This window comes from Crassostrea angulata, chromosome 2 (assembly GCF_025612915.1).
Source record: "Crassostrea angulata isolate pt1a10 chromosome 2, ASM2561291v2, whole genome shotgun sequence".
NCBI classification, from domain to species: Eukaryota; Metazoa; Mollusca; class Bivalvia; order Ostreida; family Ostreidae; genus Magallana; species Magallana angulata.
Genome location: NC_069112.1, coordinates 56,610,728 through 56,628,675, shown reverse-complemented (window position 1 = coordinate 56,628,675; position 17,948 = coordinate 56,610,728). Strand labels below are relative to the sequence as shown.

The window sequence follows — 17,948 nt, the reverse complement described above, 5'->3', positions numbered from 1 at the left end:
TGATTTTTAAGCAGCGTGAAAATAAATCCATCGCGATTGGTACTCTGATAGAAATCGTGAAGTGTTTAACCCCGAGGAACTAAAACGACTTACAGTATTCCACTTTTGTATCCAATAATGAAAATAGAAGTTCTTCGTGTATAAATAAAAACGATGTTCGGTTCGACCAAATAGGTTGTTTTAAAATTATTTCTACAGATTCTAGTTTAGGAAATAATTTACACATGTTGAAATATGTTGAAATACGAATAATAACATTAGTTGAAAAATATAATTTCTCATTGCTGTTTCTGAGGTGATTAAAATGTGGCGAAAGTTTAAATTAATATTAAATGTCTTACAGAAGCTGTTGAAATAGTTTTTAATACCTCTTTAGTTTCTAAGACTTTATTACGTTATTTAAAGAAAATAATCTTAATAGTTTGCACATCTGTACATGTTATACCCCTACATTTCACATTTACATACTTACTCCAGACACGATTGTCCGTCCTGTACTGTATAAAGATGTGGTGTATACTGAATACTCCCCCAAGGTCCACCCGCCATTCTGCTGTTGATCGATTGTTTTGTGATATTGTACACTGTTGTCCAAAATACGACAGGTCTGTATACAGTCCGTCCACAGCACGATCCGCTCCCCAACTAAAGCTTCTGTAAGGTCTATATTGCCATGCTCGTCTGTTCAATGCGATATTTTCTGTAAAATCGATTAAGAAAAATAAGGGTTTGTAAAACATAACGCGTTAGTATTGATTGCATCTATTTTGGTAAAGCAATAATCACTTTTTCACTAAACAACCGTCCATTGGGTGAAAAATAGTTTTTCATTTTTAATATGACGTGTTCACAGAAATAACGATAAAAATATGATATTTAAATTTTCTTTCATCTTGATTTAATAAATATTTTTAAATCAATTTTACTTTTGACAAAAACCAGAAAATACTTCTTCCATAGGATGCATATTTGTAAAAATTCTAATTATATTGAATCAAATAATATAACATTGCCTTTCGAGTGTATAACACTTTTGTTTTTAGTATATCTTACCTAACAGATACAATGTTTACCTTTTATAAAAAAAATTCGTAGAAATTGATAATTACCGTGGAAGAAATAATTTTGTTTATAGGAAATATTAAAAATGCTCCTTAATGAGATTAAGATTTCAGAGCAAATTTCAAAATTTTATGGGAGTTTTGTTCAAATCCTTTTGGAATTTAAATTCCTATAGGAAGTTCTCTTTTCCAATTAGAAATTCCAAATGTCCATTGGGAAAATTGTTTTTCCTAAAGTAATGATTTATTATCTGTATTTTTTTTAACGGTTAACATTTTACTTGAACGGCGAGATACATCAATTACAAAAGCGGTGTTAATTTTTTTTCAGCAATGGCAATATGACATATACATGTACCCTGTACTTGATTTACTATAATACGTGCACCTTAGATGGGTGAAAAATGCCACCTTGGCACTGGCAAAATTATCCAGTGTAACGTAGAATAATGACACCCGTAGAATAATGACCGAGGGTCATTTTTTGACGTAGAATAATGACCCCCCCCCCGGTCATTATAATACGCAGAAAAATGACCCCCAGTCAGAAGAATAAGTGTCATTTCATAAAAATAAGCACACTCTACACGAAGAAAAGTGACCCCTGTAGAATAATGACCCCCTTATAGATTGAAGCTTTTCAATATATTTTTTTTATTATATTTATTACATATTTTTTAAATAGACTTTACAATATTGTCATTTTTACTGCAGTTTACAGAAAGAGACAACAATTATAATTCATGTTCAAATAAAGTTAAAGTGAAAGAAAGGGTATATCTTAGAATATAAAAATACTTCCGTTATAACAAGATAGTGACGTAATGTATAGGGGTATAGTTGTCATCTTAACCAAGAATTAATAATGAAACCAAGATTATGAAAAGTTTACTCCATTGTTAGACATTTGAACCATGCTGAAGTTAACAGCCACTAACAGCAGCCATTCAATAAGAAAAATCGTCAAAGTACTGAGAACACTCGAACAGAAAATATATTTTACTTTGTCATCGGCATACTTTAATTTACATCAAGATTATTAATACATCAATAGTTTTGGGAGCATTGACAACTTCGGAGGCAGGAAAGATGTGTGATCAAGATCAAGGGAGATATAAACCCTTCGAATTTACCTGGTGGTACCTGTACAGCCTACATTTGAAACCAGGAAATAATAGCCCTATATGTCTCCTGCATTGCCCTGTAATTTGTTTGATAGATGCCCTCAGACCCTTGTTATATATATTACGAAACTTTCTCTACTTAACGTGTGTGTTTCTAAGTTCATGTGATCAAAATCAAGGGGAATACAAACCTTAAAAATGAGCCCTTAACCCCTTATCAACGCTTTTAGTAATAATTACTCATCATATTCGATCAGTGTATATTAACTTTTTAAGATTATAATATAGTCAGGTAATCTTCATTTGCTCTAAAAAAGTATATTCATGATCACAAATACAACATTACAACAACTGTTTAGAATATTGATGTATAATTATTACATGAACATGTTCGTAGAAGAAAACAAAACTAAAGTAAAAAAAGAAATTAAGATGTAATATTCCTCCGCTATTAATTTTACAATATATTTTCTCTTTTTTTAAATTCGTTTTGGTTTTCATCAATGTCAATACAAAGAGATTCCAATGAAATAAAATTAAAGAGATTAAGCGCTGCTAGATTTCTCCAAAATTGACAATGTGTGTAATCATGATATGAAGAAAATTAGACTAAGTGGTAAAAATAAAAAAAAATAAAACACTTTATTATCGTAGCATAAAATCAAAAATATTAAATGCATATGAAAGTAATATTTAGTTATATACAATGTCAAATCATCTTACAAAACAGAGGGAAGCGCTGCTTTTTAGTGCAGAAGAGCACTTTGTTTTTTAGGTTTGTAACAAAAACTGCTTTAAACAGCAAGAGTTATATTTCTTTATCATGAACTATTGAAGATTTTACATACAGGTTTTACATACAGTATATGATACATGTATATTACAATAGTTTTTTAATTTTTCATTGAATGTTTTCTGATTTTATATTTGGATAAGATAATAGTAAATGGATTCATCTGTATCAAAATAATAAAAAATCAAACCAGAGTTTTTTGTTATATATAACACATAAAGGGGATCACATGAATGATCTTATAGTGCATTTGTCTTCTTAAATGAAAATGGATAAAATATAAACTGTGAAGGAATTTTCCAGTTATTATTTTTATGTAAAACAAAAAACAAAAAGACATACAATCAATTTTTGACTACATCCTTACGCCAGATCAAGCAGAACATGTTAAACACATCTTCATGCATTGTTATGTATTTCCTTAAAGTCTGGTTGTTCAAGATTTTGTCAGTTTTGAGATCTCCTGGAGAAAAGGTTTTTTGGTCTCGCGACCGGAAACGGACAAACAAAAATGATCAAAGAAATTAAAAGTAAATATTTTAGTACATTTTTTTACGATATATAACTGTTCATCAGACTAAATAAAATATTCAGCGAAAAAAATTAACTAATTAACACCTTCATTTGCTTGAACACTTCCGGTGAGAACCAGAAGTGACGGACGACAAAATCCAGTCCCTTACACGCATCTTCAATCAAATATCTGTCCACCATATAAGTTTTGTGTCTTGATCCCTTGCAGTTTTTAAGATCTTATGGATACAAAATTTGTAATAAGCAAAGCTACCGGAAATATTTGAGATATCTCACCGAAAGTATAATTATTTGTTATTTTACCATGTGTAGATGACCAATTGTGTTTCTTAATTTTACTTATAAGCTAAATAATAAAAAAGAATTAAACAAATGAATTTTGGAGTTCTTCCTGTGATGACTGGAATTAACGCCAGATAAAACAAAATAATTTAAACAAATGTTCAAACAAAGGTCTACCATTCCACAAAGTATGATTGTTTAAATCTTTAACGTTTTTGAGATCTCGTGGTAACAATGTTTTTCTTTCTCATGGGACAGGAAATGGACAAACGGAAGAGCTAATTAAAATTAAAAGTTAACATTTACTTTAAATTTGCCTTACACACATCAATGTTTATCAAGCTAAATAAAACTGTCAAAGAATAGCAGTTAAACTCATTAACAATTTGATTTATTTGAACTCAGTGAAGACCAGAAATAACGGTCGACAAAATGAAGCCGGTTAAACACATCGTCATTCCAATGTTTATCATCCATTAAAGTTTCGTGTCTTAATCACTTATAGCTTTTGAGATCTCGTGGGAACCAAATTTGTTTTTAAAAAGCAATGATCTTAGATAATTGAGATATCCCACCGGAAGTAGAATGTTTTAGTTATTTTAACATCGCATAGTTAACATTATGTCAGGATTTATACTTTCATATTCATTCTATGAAGAAAAAAAATTAAATACTTAAATAAAATAATTGTTGAAGTACTTCCGGTGACAACCAGAAGTTATGACGAACAAAACAGAATAATTTAAACACATTTACAACTATAGGTTTATCATCCCACAAAGTCTGGATGTTCAAGTGTTTCAGGGAGAATTTCAGGGAAATTTCAGGGAAATCTATCCAGCCATTTTTGATAAATTCTGCCGATAAAAAAGGAGAAAAAAAAATAAGAAGAAAGACAAAAACACTAGAATCACTATAAGGTCTTCCGTTCGAAACGGAAAACCTTAATTAAAATAATTAAGACGCAAACAGCACTACGATACCATGGCTATTTTTAAAAATAATATTAATTTTCTTTTGATTACTTACCTAGCAAAATGCAAATAATATCTATTAATTAATGCAAACAAATAAAACATTTTACGGAATCAAAAACAGGTATAATATATACGATTCTTTGCTTATAAAATAAGGTATTTTGCAAATAAACTACAAAACGCCTGCAACAGAGTACTTGCTTACACCTTTGGTATTTCAACACATGTGTGTTGTAGTTTCTAAGGTATAAATGAATTTTTACTGATGTTATTATTGTGAAAATAATCAAAAACCTACTTTCACTTTCGATAAACAAGCCCAAAATAGCAATAATGAGAGTTAGGTTGTGGACACGCTTTGGCGGATCCAAATCATGCATAGTCTCCATCAAAATATACATATCGCAATGAAATAATATTAATGATTACGTAAAGAGTGAATATATTTACTGTAAGCCTATTTAAAGAATACATAGAAGTTAAGGTTTGACAAATGTTGAATAAATAAAATCAGTCAATTCGTTTCTGTAGTGGGCCATTTTAGTTTTGATACTCATTCGCTTGCAAAGCACGACCTCTGGTGAAAGAATGGGATAGAACTTTCCAGAACGGGGTAACCAAGCACGCGGATTGACTAAGGAAGGAAGAGTACATGACGAGTTCATCATGCATCGCGGGCAGATACCTTGGATCGGGAATTGATTAATACAAAAAATTAATAAATAAATTGGAACAGTTAATGCGATTTTAGTATTAATGAAAAGAACTTTCCAGAACAGGGTACTCAGAAACGGATTGACTATTTGACATCATAGCTGAAAGTGTAGGGCGAGTTAACCATCGGACAGATACTTTGAATCTGACAACTTTGGTTTAAAATATGCATGCAAATGAATAATAATGCACAACCTAACGTGTTTTTATTTCATACTTTATTTTCTATACCACGACACATTTGGTTGTAAACCCTATAGACATTAATTTGTACACAATAATGAATAATGAACAGACTATTGTTTTCGTCTATATGGATAAATAATGTATGCATAAAAGGGGGTAGTTTAATGGGACCCCCCCCCCCCCCGATTGTTTTCCAAAACAGTCGTTTATCTGAAATTCTTCTTTGGGACAGTTATAGAAATTATATAGAACATTGATCTAAAGAACCAAATTTAGAGAGAGAGAGAGAGAGAGAGAGAGAGAGAGAGAGAGAGAGAGAGAGAGAACTTAATACCCATTCACTGGTTTGAAATAGATACAATAAAAATAGTTTGTTATTTTTCAGCCAGCTGCAACAAACAGGATTAAGGCCATGTACATGCATATATTATCCATTTCAGTTGCGATTTTTCATCCCTGACACCTCCTTTAAACATCTAGCAATGCAGACCAAAAAAATGGTTCAACAAATTAAGCATTATAATGCGTAAAATGTTAATTTCCACGCTTACGCTTTACTCTTTAATTCTAGTATCTATAATAGCAACGCAAAGAGTATTATATAGTGCCAAACACACAATTAAATTTGATATGCATCATCCGTATAAAACATGTTTCCTAAATAACTATTCCTAAATATTATCTATGATCTATATAGTACTGTGGGGATTTTTGGTCTTTTTTTTGTTTATACATATTCACATTTTCAGTGTCTCTGCCTGTGACAACACAACGTATCGATTTCGTATTATACAGTCCAATAACTTCAAATGGCGTATAATTTGGGCGCCAGTGGGGTTTGTTTATCTCTATTATTTTTTTAATCGCACAATGGCTTAAAATTATATGAAAGGAGAAAGAAATACTCTTTAGATATAATGAGGTGATAATTTTGGTCATGCGTTGTCAAATGGATTTAATCGCACCCCGACCAAAATTATCACCCCATCACAGCCTGAGAATAATCCCTTATCATTAAATAAATAACTAAAATATTCAGCATGGTAAAATCATTTTTTTTTATGTTAATGAACGCGGATCCTTACATAGCAATATATCATTTTATGTAATTAGGAAGTCCAAAAATGTGTTAACTTTTTACTTTTCTCATATTTAAAATTTTGAATTTACTGAGTGGGTTTAAATTAGTAGGTTTTTCTTTTACACTGTAAATTGTTTTTACATCCACTCGGTTTATTCATATACCTATAACTAAAATGAATCGTAGGTAAACTATTAAAATGAATCGAACATTCAAAAAATAAAATCAATGTACAATTTTTTATTACATCTATGCGATTAAGTGATTTAAAGGTATATTGCCATCAGATCCTCTCAGAGTGATCAATGCACAGAAAAACGAATGCAACAAAACTTACTCTGCATTAATTTGTTTGTCATACAGTGAATCCTTCAGGAAGTAACATTAAGAACATAAACTATTTTTGGCGAGGGTTATTTATTGTACACTTTAAACGTAGTGCGCATTTCCACCTTCTTACTATTCTACAATGTGAAAAGAATGGACAGTATTCATTCAGTCTGTAGTTTGTTATCTTGACAGGAAAAGAAGCAATTGATAGAGTCGATGGATTTTGATTTTTGTAATTTTTTGAAAGCTTTTTAAAATATGCTGAAAAAAAGAAACTGGTATAAACCGCGTTAATTTTTCCCTTTTTTTTTTTTAATTTACAGTTATTTTAATGCGAATTTAGGTCTTTGGCAATATCTTAAATTAAGAAACATGTGTACTGATTGTTAATTTCGGATAATTTGTGTTTATAACCTAAGTTTTCTACGATGATTTGTACCTCAAATATATGTAGAAAAGAGAAACCTGAATGGAGATAACAAACCCTAAATAAACACAGAGTAATACGGGTGGGATAAAGATGCTAATGAGTCTTGGTATGAAATAAAATTCATAAAACTGATATATAATTTTTAAATTGATCTGAACAATTCTTGTACTTAAATCAACAGAGTAATGATCCATTTTCCATTTTTCGATTTTAGAATTAGGTACATCTAAACCAGAACCCCTCTAACTACATTAGATCTCTCTGACAAAATTCCACGCCGAAAGTTAGATAAATGTGAATCCAATCAAATATAAATTTTACCAAATTCAGTGTAATTAAAATATAAACTCAAAAATAAACAGAAAGATTTATTTGTAATTATTGTTTGTTATGGATATTTTACAGAAGAAAATATCATCTGTAGATTGCGGGGTGTTTTGGTCAATTTATGTTCGGCGCACAATGGGGTGTTTCTACTGCAAATTACTATGTCATAAGTGTGTAATTGGTTTGTTGTTTACGTGTTGATTTAAGAAATTACTTTGAACATGTTACAGTAAGACACTTTATTTACCAATAAATTACCAAAAAGTAAAGAAACATATTTTTTAGCCGTCTCAAACGGTTTCTCGGTTTGGAGACTGAACTCCAACTGCTTTACTTCAGGTTGAAAGAGCAAACAATTTATTTTTACTCGACTTTAATGAAGTATAAAGCACGTAGCATCGTTTATTAATGTGGGATTGGGTGAGCAAACTCATCCAAAAATATATTGTCAAGCAAAAAGAAAAAAAGGGACAACTTCTGAAAATCATTTCAATCCTACTTCGTGGGGTTAGGAGGCTGTAGTGGTACAGTTAATATCCATTACTTCAATTTCACTGTTCATTTCTTATTTTCACTTAAGTTTATTTTTACATGGTCCTGAGCAAGTGTGTTTGGGGACTCTTTGTGATCATTTACCACAGTGACGTCAAAATGAAGAAATGACGTTAAGAAAATTGTTTTATTTTGATAAATCAATGCTTTGAGAGAAATTTGTTTTTACCATGTGGCAATTTTTAACTATATGAAAAAAAATATGGAAAAATCAAACTTAACCAGACCTGCGCTCTATACTTCCAAATGCAAAATATAAAGTAAAACTTGCAATATTTTTCGTCGTTTGTTTGCACATTTGTTGGAATTATATTATTAAGATAGTGTTATAGATAAACAGCTAACAGACATTAACGTCTATTGTCAGAATCAAAAAGAGAGGCATTCTATATATAATATTCTATGAAGTTTTGATTAAAGTCGATACTTTTTAAAAATTGGTTCAAATTAATTGAGAGTTCAAATATTGAATGGGCCGGGTCCCAATTGAAAAAAATATATAAATCAGCTGGTACCATTTTGTTTTACGAGACACTCCTTAATTTTATAAATAGTAAGGAATTCAAATAATTTCCATCTTGTTTTCTTAAAGGTAAAAGGATTCATTCTTAAGTGTAATGAGGTGATAATTTTTGTCAGGGCTTGATCAAACCCAATATCGCCTGAAAGGCTTTATGAAAGATTTGATCATGCACCGACCAAAATTTTCACCTTATAATACTCGAAGAATGTGTCTTTATAACTTATATTTATATGATTTTAAGCAATCATACGATTAAATATTTAAATAAGCAAACCCCGCTGGCGCCTTCATTTGAAGATATTGGTTATATAGTGCAAAAATCGATACATAGTATTACAAACGAGCGATCTGTTAAAAGTAAGTTCCAAATATAAAAATCATAATTATTGTCTATTAAAACTTTACACAAAAGGAACAGCAGATTTACAAGATACGTGAAAGTTAACATTGTAACATGGTAATTACAACTTCTTTGAAGTTTGAGTTCAGTCCGTAAAACTCCTTACAGGTCGTGTTCTCCAGTAGCTTTTGTTTCGATCGATTAAAAAACAATCTATGTACATTCATCCCTAAAAGTGCTAAGAAAACATCAATGAACGATGCTAAAGTATCTACATGTATTTTACTTACTTGAAATTGATATTTAATACGATAAACAGTGCATCCTATATCAGAAGTAAGCGTTATTTTTTTGTATAATAAAGTCTTCCGTTAGAACGGAAGACCTTGTAGTGATTGTAATTTTTTTAATTATTAAGGTCTTCCGTTTCCAACGGAAGACCTTATAGTGATTGTAAGGTTTTATTATTATTATTAAGGTCTTCCGTTTCCAACGGAAGACCTTATAGTGATTGTAAGGTTTCTTTTTAAGGTCTTCCGTTTCCAACGGAAGACCTTATAGTGATTGTAATGTTTTTTCTTTCTTTCTTTCTTTTTCTTTTTTTCCCTTTTTTGTCGGCAGAATTTCTCAGAGATGGTTTGATAGATTTCCCTGAAATTTTTAGGGGTGATAGAAAATGATAATATCTCGAGGTTTTTTCTTCATTTTTTCAAAAATCATTTCCGGTCGTCCGTTTCCTGTCCTGCGTCAAAAAACCTTGTTCCTTCGAGATCTCAGAATCGGCAAACACTTGGACATCCAAACTTTGTGGGATGATAGACCTATAGCTCAAGATGTGTTTAAACTATTTTGTTTTGTTCGGCGTAACTTCCGGTCGTCACCGGAAGCACTTCAAAAATAATTATTTTTACGCATTAAATTCCTTTTCCATATAATAAATATATAAGTATAAATCTATACATAAGTTATCTATGCGATGTTATATCAAAAAAAAATTCTACTTCCAGTGAGATATCTCAATTATCTCAGGTAGCTTTTTTAAATCACATTTTGTACCCACGAGATCTCAAAAACTAAAAATGATCAAGGCACGAAACTTTCACGGATGATAGACATTTGATTGAAGATGTGTTTAACCAGTTTCATTTTTCTCGACCGTCACTTCCGGTCCACACAGGAATAGTTCAAACAAATCAAGCTGTTTATCCGTTTAACTGTTTTCATTCGATAGTTTCAGTTATTTTGATAAATAATAATGTGAGATAGGCAAGTAAACAAAAAAATGATAAATTGAATTTTCTCTGAGCACTTCCGTTTGTCCGTTTCCTGTCCCAAGACTAAAAACCTTATTTCGACGAAATCTCTAAAACGGTGATGACTTGAACAACCAAACTTTGTAGAATGATAGACTTATGTTTGGACATGTGTTAAGGCTATTTTTTATCCGGCGTAACTTCCGGTCGACACAGGAAGTACACCCCAATTTTGATTTTTTAAAAATATGTTAGTTATTTAGCATGGGATAACATTTAAGCTATAAAAATACAAAAGTCATCTACATATGGTAAAAAAACAAAAAAAAATCTACTTCCGGTGGGAACTCTCAAATATCTCAGGTAGCCTTCTTTTTTAAAAACAAACCAAGAAACTGTGAGCGATCAAGACACAAAATTTGTATGGATAATGGACATTTGATTGAACATGTGTTTAAGGGCTTTCATTCAGTCGTACGTCACTTCCGGTTCTCACTACGAAGCGTTCAAGCAACAGAAATTTTTATTTTTAACTTTAGATTTTTTAAAACATTTTTACTCAATGTGATGAACAGTAACGTATCGTAGGTAAATGTACTAAAATATGTACTTTCAATTTCTTTAATCACTTCCATTTGTTCGTTTCCGGTCCCGAGACAAAAACCATTTCTCAACAAGATAATAACTACAAATTAACAAAAACTTGAATATCCAAACTTTGAGGAAAGACTAAACAATGTATGAAGATATGTTTACAATGTTCTGTATGATCTGGCTTAACTTCCGGTCGTCACAAAAGTACTCAAAAATTGACATTTTGTGTTTTTGTTTTGTTTACTTTTTGGGAATTCCTGTACAGTCTATATTATATCCATTTTCTGTTTACAAGATAAATGGATGTTTTGTACAGATTAATACATGAGGAACGGAAGACCTTTTTGTTGCTATAGCAACAAGAGTCTAGTTATTATTATTAATGTCTTCCGTTTCCAACGGAAGACCTTATAGTGATTTTATTGTTTCTTTTTAAGGTCTTCCGTTTCCAACGGAAGACCTTATAGTGATTGTAATATTTCTTATTATTATTAAAGTCTTCTGTTTTCAACGGAAGACCTTATAGTGATTATAATGTTTTTTCTTTCTTTCTTTTTTTTTCTTTTTTGTCGGCAGAATTTCTCGGAGATGGCTTGATAGATTTCCCTGAAATTTGTAGGGGTGATAGAGAATGATAATATCTCGAGGTTTTTTTTTCTTTATTTTTCAAAAATCATTTCCGGTCGTCCGTTTCCTGTCCTGCGTCAAAAAACCTTGTTCCCTCGAGGTCTCAGAATCGGCAAGCACTTGGACATCCAAACTTTGTGGGATGATAGACCTATAGCTCAAGATGTGTTTAAACATTTTTGTTTTGTTCGGCGTAACTTCTGGTCGTCACCGGAAGCACTTCAAAAATAATTATTTGTACGCATTAGATTCCTTTTCCATATAATAAATATATAAGTATAAATCTATACATAAGTTATCTATGCGATGTTATACCAACAAAAAAAATTCTACTTCCAGTGAGATATCTCAATTATCTCAGGTAGCTTTTTTAAATCACATTTTGTACCCACGAGATCTCAGAAACTTAAAGTGATCAAAGCACGAAACTTTCACGGATGATAGACATTTGATTGAAGATGTGTTTAACCAGTTTCATTTTTCTCGACCGTCACTTCCGGTCCACACAGGAGGGTTCAATCAAATCAAGCTGTTTATCGGTTCAAACAAATCAAGCTGTTTATCTGTTTAACTGTTTTCATTTGATAGTTTCAGTTACTTTGATAAATTATAATGTGAGATAGGCAAGTAAACAAAAATAAATAAATTGAATTTTCACTGAGCACTTCTGTTTGTCCGTTCCCTGTCCCGAGACCAAAAAAACTTATTTCGACGAAATCTCAAACACGGTGATGACTTGAACAGCCAAACTTTATTGGATGATAGACTTGTGTTTGTACATATGTTAAGGCTATTTTTTTTATCCGGCGTAACTTCCGGTCGACACAGGAAGTACACCCAATTTTGATTTATTTAAAATATGTTAGTTATTTAGCATGGGATAACATTTAAGCTATAAACATACAAAAGTCATCTACATATGGTAAAAAAAAACAAAAAAGAATTCTACTTCCGGTGGGAACTCTCAAATATCTCAGGTAGCCTTCTTTTTTAAAAACAAAGTACCCACAAGAGCTCAGAAACTGTGAGCGATCAAGACACAAAACTTGTATGGATAATGGACATTTGATTGAACATGTGTTTAAGGGCTTTCATTTAGTCATACGTCACTTCCGGTTCTCACTACGAAGCGTTCAAGCAACAGAATTTTTTATTTTTAACTTTAGATTATTTTTAACATTTTACTCAATGTGATGAATAGTAACGTATCGTAGGTAAATGTACTAAAATATGTACTTTCAATTTCTTTAATCACTTCCATTTGTTCGTTTCCGGTCCCGATACAAAAACCATTTCTCAATAAGATATTAACTACAAATTAACAAAAACTTGAACATTCAATCTTTGAGGAAAGACAAATCAATGTATGAAGATATGTTTACTATGTTCTGTATGATCTGGCCTAACTCCCGGTCGTCACAAAAGTACTCAAAAATTGACATTTTGTCTTTTTGTTTTGTTTATTTTTTGGGAATTCCTGTACAGTCTATATTATATCCATTTTCTGTTTACAAGTCATTTTATTGTTAAGAACTGTAAAAAATTAAAAGTCAATCTCTTTGTTTAACTTAATACCGGTTATTTAGTTGATAAATAATTCACTGATTTAAATATCATACTTTTACGCATAAATAGCATACTCACTACAAAGTCATTGCAATCTACTAAGTATGTAAAATAAATGACCTGCGCACTATTTGCACTCACTTTTACCAAAACACCCGGTATGATCAAGCGCTTCAACAAACTGTCATTAAATAAGAACAACACGAAATCGAGCATGGACTACGAAATTCCATCAAACCAGGAGGCAATGGCCAATTTTGGGGACCTAGATCTAACGATCAATTTAGGAGAAACCTCTTATGTCAAACATAATTTGACTGAAGAATTCAACGAGTTCAAAGAAATTTTGGAAAAACCCCTGGTGCTACTCAAGCAAAAAGAGAGCCTAACATAAGGCGACCGTACTGGAAAATTACTGCCTTAGTTCAGTGCAAAATTGCACTGCACCCTGAATTTGACCAATGAAGAAAACGCAAAATTTGAGGATTTTTGCAAGATCTTATCCGAAAAACAAAAAAGGAAACGGTAGATTCCGTACTGGGATTCCTTGAAACCCAGATACAGGAAAAGGAGGCGGAAGTCAATCGAGTACGAACGGAGGCCCTCCGCAAGTTGAAATCCAGGTCCGGAGATTTTGAAATTGAACAAAAACATCTGAATAACAGAATCCTAAAAATCAATGAACCACAAACCAAAGAGATCCATCAATTCCAAAGTAAGTTGGACGCGCTTCTTGAACCTGCTGCATCACATAACCCCAAAAAGGAAAGAAGGGAAAGTGAGTACCGCAGACCATTTCCCCGCCGTTACTATCCCCAGCGTGGCCACCACCGCCGCTCGAGGAACCAGCCTTATTTACTCTTTTAAACAATGACAGGTGCTTAATTTTATTTTTATTTTTTTGATATTCATTCATGCTAGTTCTATATGACCAGATTGACAATACTGGGTGGATTTATAATTACTCTGACAATAATGCTTTGATCTGGACAATAATTATCAAATCATTATATATATATATATATATATATATATATATATATATATATATATATATATATATATATATATATATATATATATATATATATATATATATAAATTGTTGGTATGTAAAGAATATCAAGAATATATATTTTGTCATGCAATAATTTTTTTTTTCTTTTTCTTTTTGTCTATTTACGCAATGCAAGCAGACCCATCCGTAGGAGGCGTGTTTTTTATGAGTCACGTGTCCTTGCACCTTGAAATTTGTGCTTAAATATAATACTAGATTCAGTTGCTTGATAGCCTACCGATTGAGCCGAACATATAATCCTTTAACTTATCAACGTTTGATACTTAGACGGATAATGATCTAATTATAATTATTTTACATCAAAGCTAGTTCCCTCTAATGCACTATCCTAATTTGCAATAGACGGGTTTTACACCATTGCCAATTGCTCGCAGCAACAATTACTCCTCTATTTCAATGGCTCGATGCCTTAATAGACGGAAAAAGGCATCAAAGAATGCACTGCGCTCAAAATTGTATCAGATGGAAAAGGGTCAAGTGCGTGCACTGCACGAAAATATGTCCTCGACGTATCTCAATACACCATCAATGAAATTTATCCTAGCTCCTAGAGTCAATAACGCCAAAAGAATGGTGATCAACGATTTTGATGAGTTTGCTAGAAAACTTAAATGCTCATACCACTATAGCACTGGCGATGATTATACAATTCATCCCTTTAGGAAATCATCGGGTCATATCCCCCCCAAAAAATTGCAATGCTCTTGAGGAGTATATCGATAAAACTTAATTTGAGCTAACATCCCTACAAACTAAAAGATTTACGGATAATTTGTCAAAAGAAGAAAGAGAGGCTTTGTCTTCCTTCAAAGACAATAAAAACATTGTTATCAAAAAACTGACATAAGCAACACAATAGTTATAATGGTCAAACAACCGTATACCGAACGCCAACTCAAATATAAACATTACATACAAGTTGAAAAAACCCGATCTGAAAGAACTACACAACTGCATACAAGACAAAATTAACGAGATGCATGTACAGGAGTCATTAGACAAATAAACTTATCGCTTCCTTAAAGACAATAAACCCGCACTGAAATGCGAACAATTGTACCTGCTCCCTAAAATACACAAAATCAAAGACGATGTCCGAAACGCCTTAATTAACAATATCTGTAGCATCAGACAACTCCCACCGCGACGACCAATTATATCACAGTGTGAGACGCCGACAAGGAATATCGGTGCATACTGTGACTGTTTTCTTATACCCATTGTAAGATAATAATTTACTTACATAAAGGACACAACCGATTTTATTAATAAAATCGAGTCACAGGAATATCCACCTCACGTACTATTAGTAACATATGATGTTACTAGTATGTATACAAACATGGAATTTGACGAATTATTAAGTGCGGTACACGATGCATACAACAACGCAAACAAAAGTGAATACTGCATTCAACATCCAGATGTCAAAGATCTCCTCTTTCTGCTCATATGTGTATGAGATAACAACTACTTCGAATTTGACAGAAAGTATTATAAACAAATTATCGGCTGTGGCAAGGGGGCTCTGCCTTCACCGGAATTACCGGACATTAGGATGTATAAGATTACAAAATTTATTATGTCAAAATTCAAACACGCCAAGCAAACTCATTTTCATGGCCGTTTTAGAGATGACGGCTTTATCATATTTGACGGCACTGAAAACGATATGATGGAATTTTTTGACATAGGCAATAGTTGCCATAAACATCGCAACTTTACTTTTGAAATTGCTCACAACTCTGTGACTTACCTGGACACGCTCGTTTTTAAAGGTCAACGATTTCTTGCCCAAAACAAGCTTGACCTTAAATCATACATTAAACCAACTAATAACTTCCAGTATCTGCATAGAAATAGTGCACACAACCCAGCAGTGTTCAAAGTGTTTATCAAAGGAGAATGCATAAGACATGCGAGGAATACAAATGACCCTCGTGAACTAGAGGAAATTCTAGGAAATTTTAAGACATATTTGTCAAAGAGAAGTTACTCTTCCAACGACATGGACCTCTTAATAGCGCAAATAACCAACACAAAGAGGGAGATACTCTTGCATAAATCAAACAAACAAAAACACCAACAACAAACTGTCCTGATTATCAAATATAACCCAAGTCTCAAAGAACTGAGGAGACTCATTCTAAAATATTGAAACAAAATGATTACAGACCCAATCTGCAGAGATTTATTCAAATCGGAACCAATAATCGCTTATAACAAGCATAACAATGTAGGCGACATTTTAATCAGATCAAAACTTCAACAATAAATGCTTCATCTAAGCTTGCACCCCTGATGAGGCGGACATTTCTAATTCAGAACTGCCGAAACACTCTATAACTACCATTATTACGGGCCGCCAGGAGGCGGTCCGTTATTTGATACACATTTAAATATTGTAACTGCGTTTCTGCGGGATAGTTTTTTTTTCATGAATTAATATTATGCTCATTTTTATCAATTATAAGTAAAATTGTATGTAGAAATATGTTTTATGCCTTTTAAAAATATTACATATTTTTTGTTTTGATTGTAAACGAAAAGTTGGTCATAGACGTGTTTTTATCGAGACTATAATCTATTCGGAAAATTTCGGAGTTTTCCATTGTATTGGGATCAGTATACGGGACATACTAAAGACCTGAAATACTAAAGACCTGAATGACATGAACTTTTATATAAATGATGTATTTGAATTTCTATGTGCTGCGTCAAATAAAATGACCTTGTGTGTGAATTTATTATATTGCCATGTGCTTTGTGGTAGAAAATTATCATGAAATGACATCCATATCATTTTTTTACGCAAAAATATGAAAAAACTGAAAATTTGTATTGACCTGAAAATTTGAGCTAACCTGATTTATTTTTTTTTAAATTCTTTTGAAATAACAATGATTATCTTTATAAACTGTAGTGTATAGAAGATTTATAATTCCATTTTTGAAAAAAAATTATCGAACTCTATTCTGAATAAAAGTAAAATGTTAAAAACGAGTTGCTGAAAATATAGTTATTAAAATTAAAATCTACCATTAAATATATATTAGTACAACCAACTCGTTATTTTCTTTGTAGTTATGATTTATACAACAATTATATTTTTGCGGCCCATTTGACGCTTGCGTCAATGTGATTTCTTGTAACTATTGTTATTGTTATCATAACAAGCAAAGGAATGTAAAGAATATGATATGGTTTCGAGTGTCGGGTCCTAGTAAATTAACGACAAGTTTAGTTGATTGATGTCGCTATTTTTACAAGTTGAAACACTCATCGACTCTTTAACATACCAGTGGAGAAAGTATTGTTCGGTCTGCTCATTTTTAATAACAATCTATTCAATTTAAAAGAAAGCGTAATCTTTCTCCGATCTGAAATGTTTACTTGAAGTTGCTGAATATCATATGTTTTGTAAGACAAAATGAGGCAGGGGACCCTTTTCCTGTACTCAGTAAAATGGTGTACTTGTAATTGACATGTATCTTTGGTTAACCCCAACTCTCACACCCAACCTTATTCTCAAAGACTATAAATGAGATTCACTAGCGTTAACAAATCATCATACTA

At 31.9% G+C, this 17,948-nt stretch overlaps 1 protein-coding gene across 1 annotated transcript in view; it reads right to left on the bottom strand.

Annotated features, from left to right (window-relative positions):
- Positions 1-17,948, bottom strand: part of LOC128172592 (uncharacterized) — a 38,511-nt gene that overhangs the window by 9,866 nt on the left and 10,697 nt on the right. Inside the window, exon 2 of the mRNA XM_052838378.1 lies at positions 473-700. Coding sequence (XP_052694338.1) covers positions 473-700 — 228 coding nt within the window. The remainder of the gene's footprint in view (positions 1-472; positions 701-17,948) is intronic.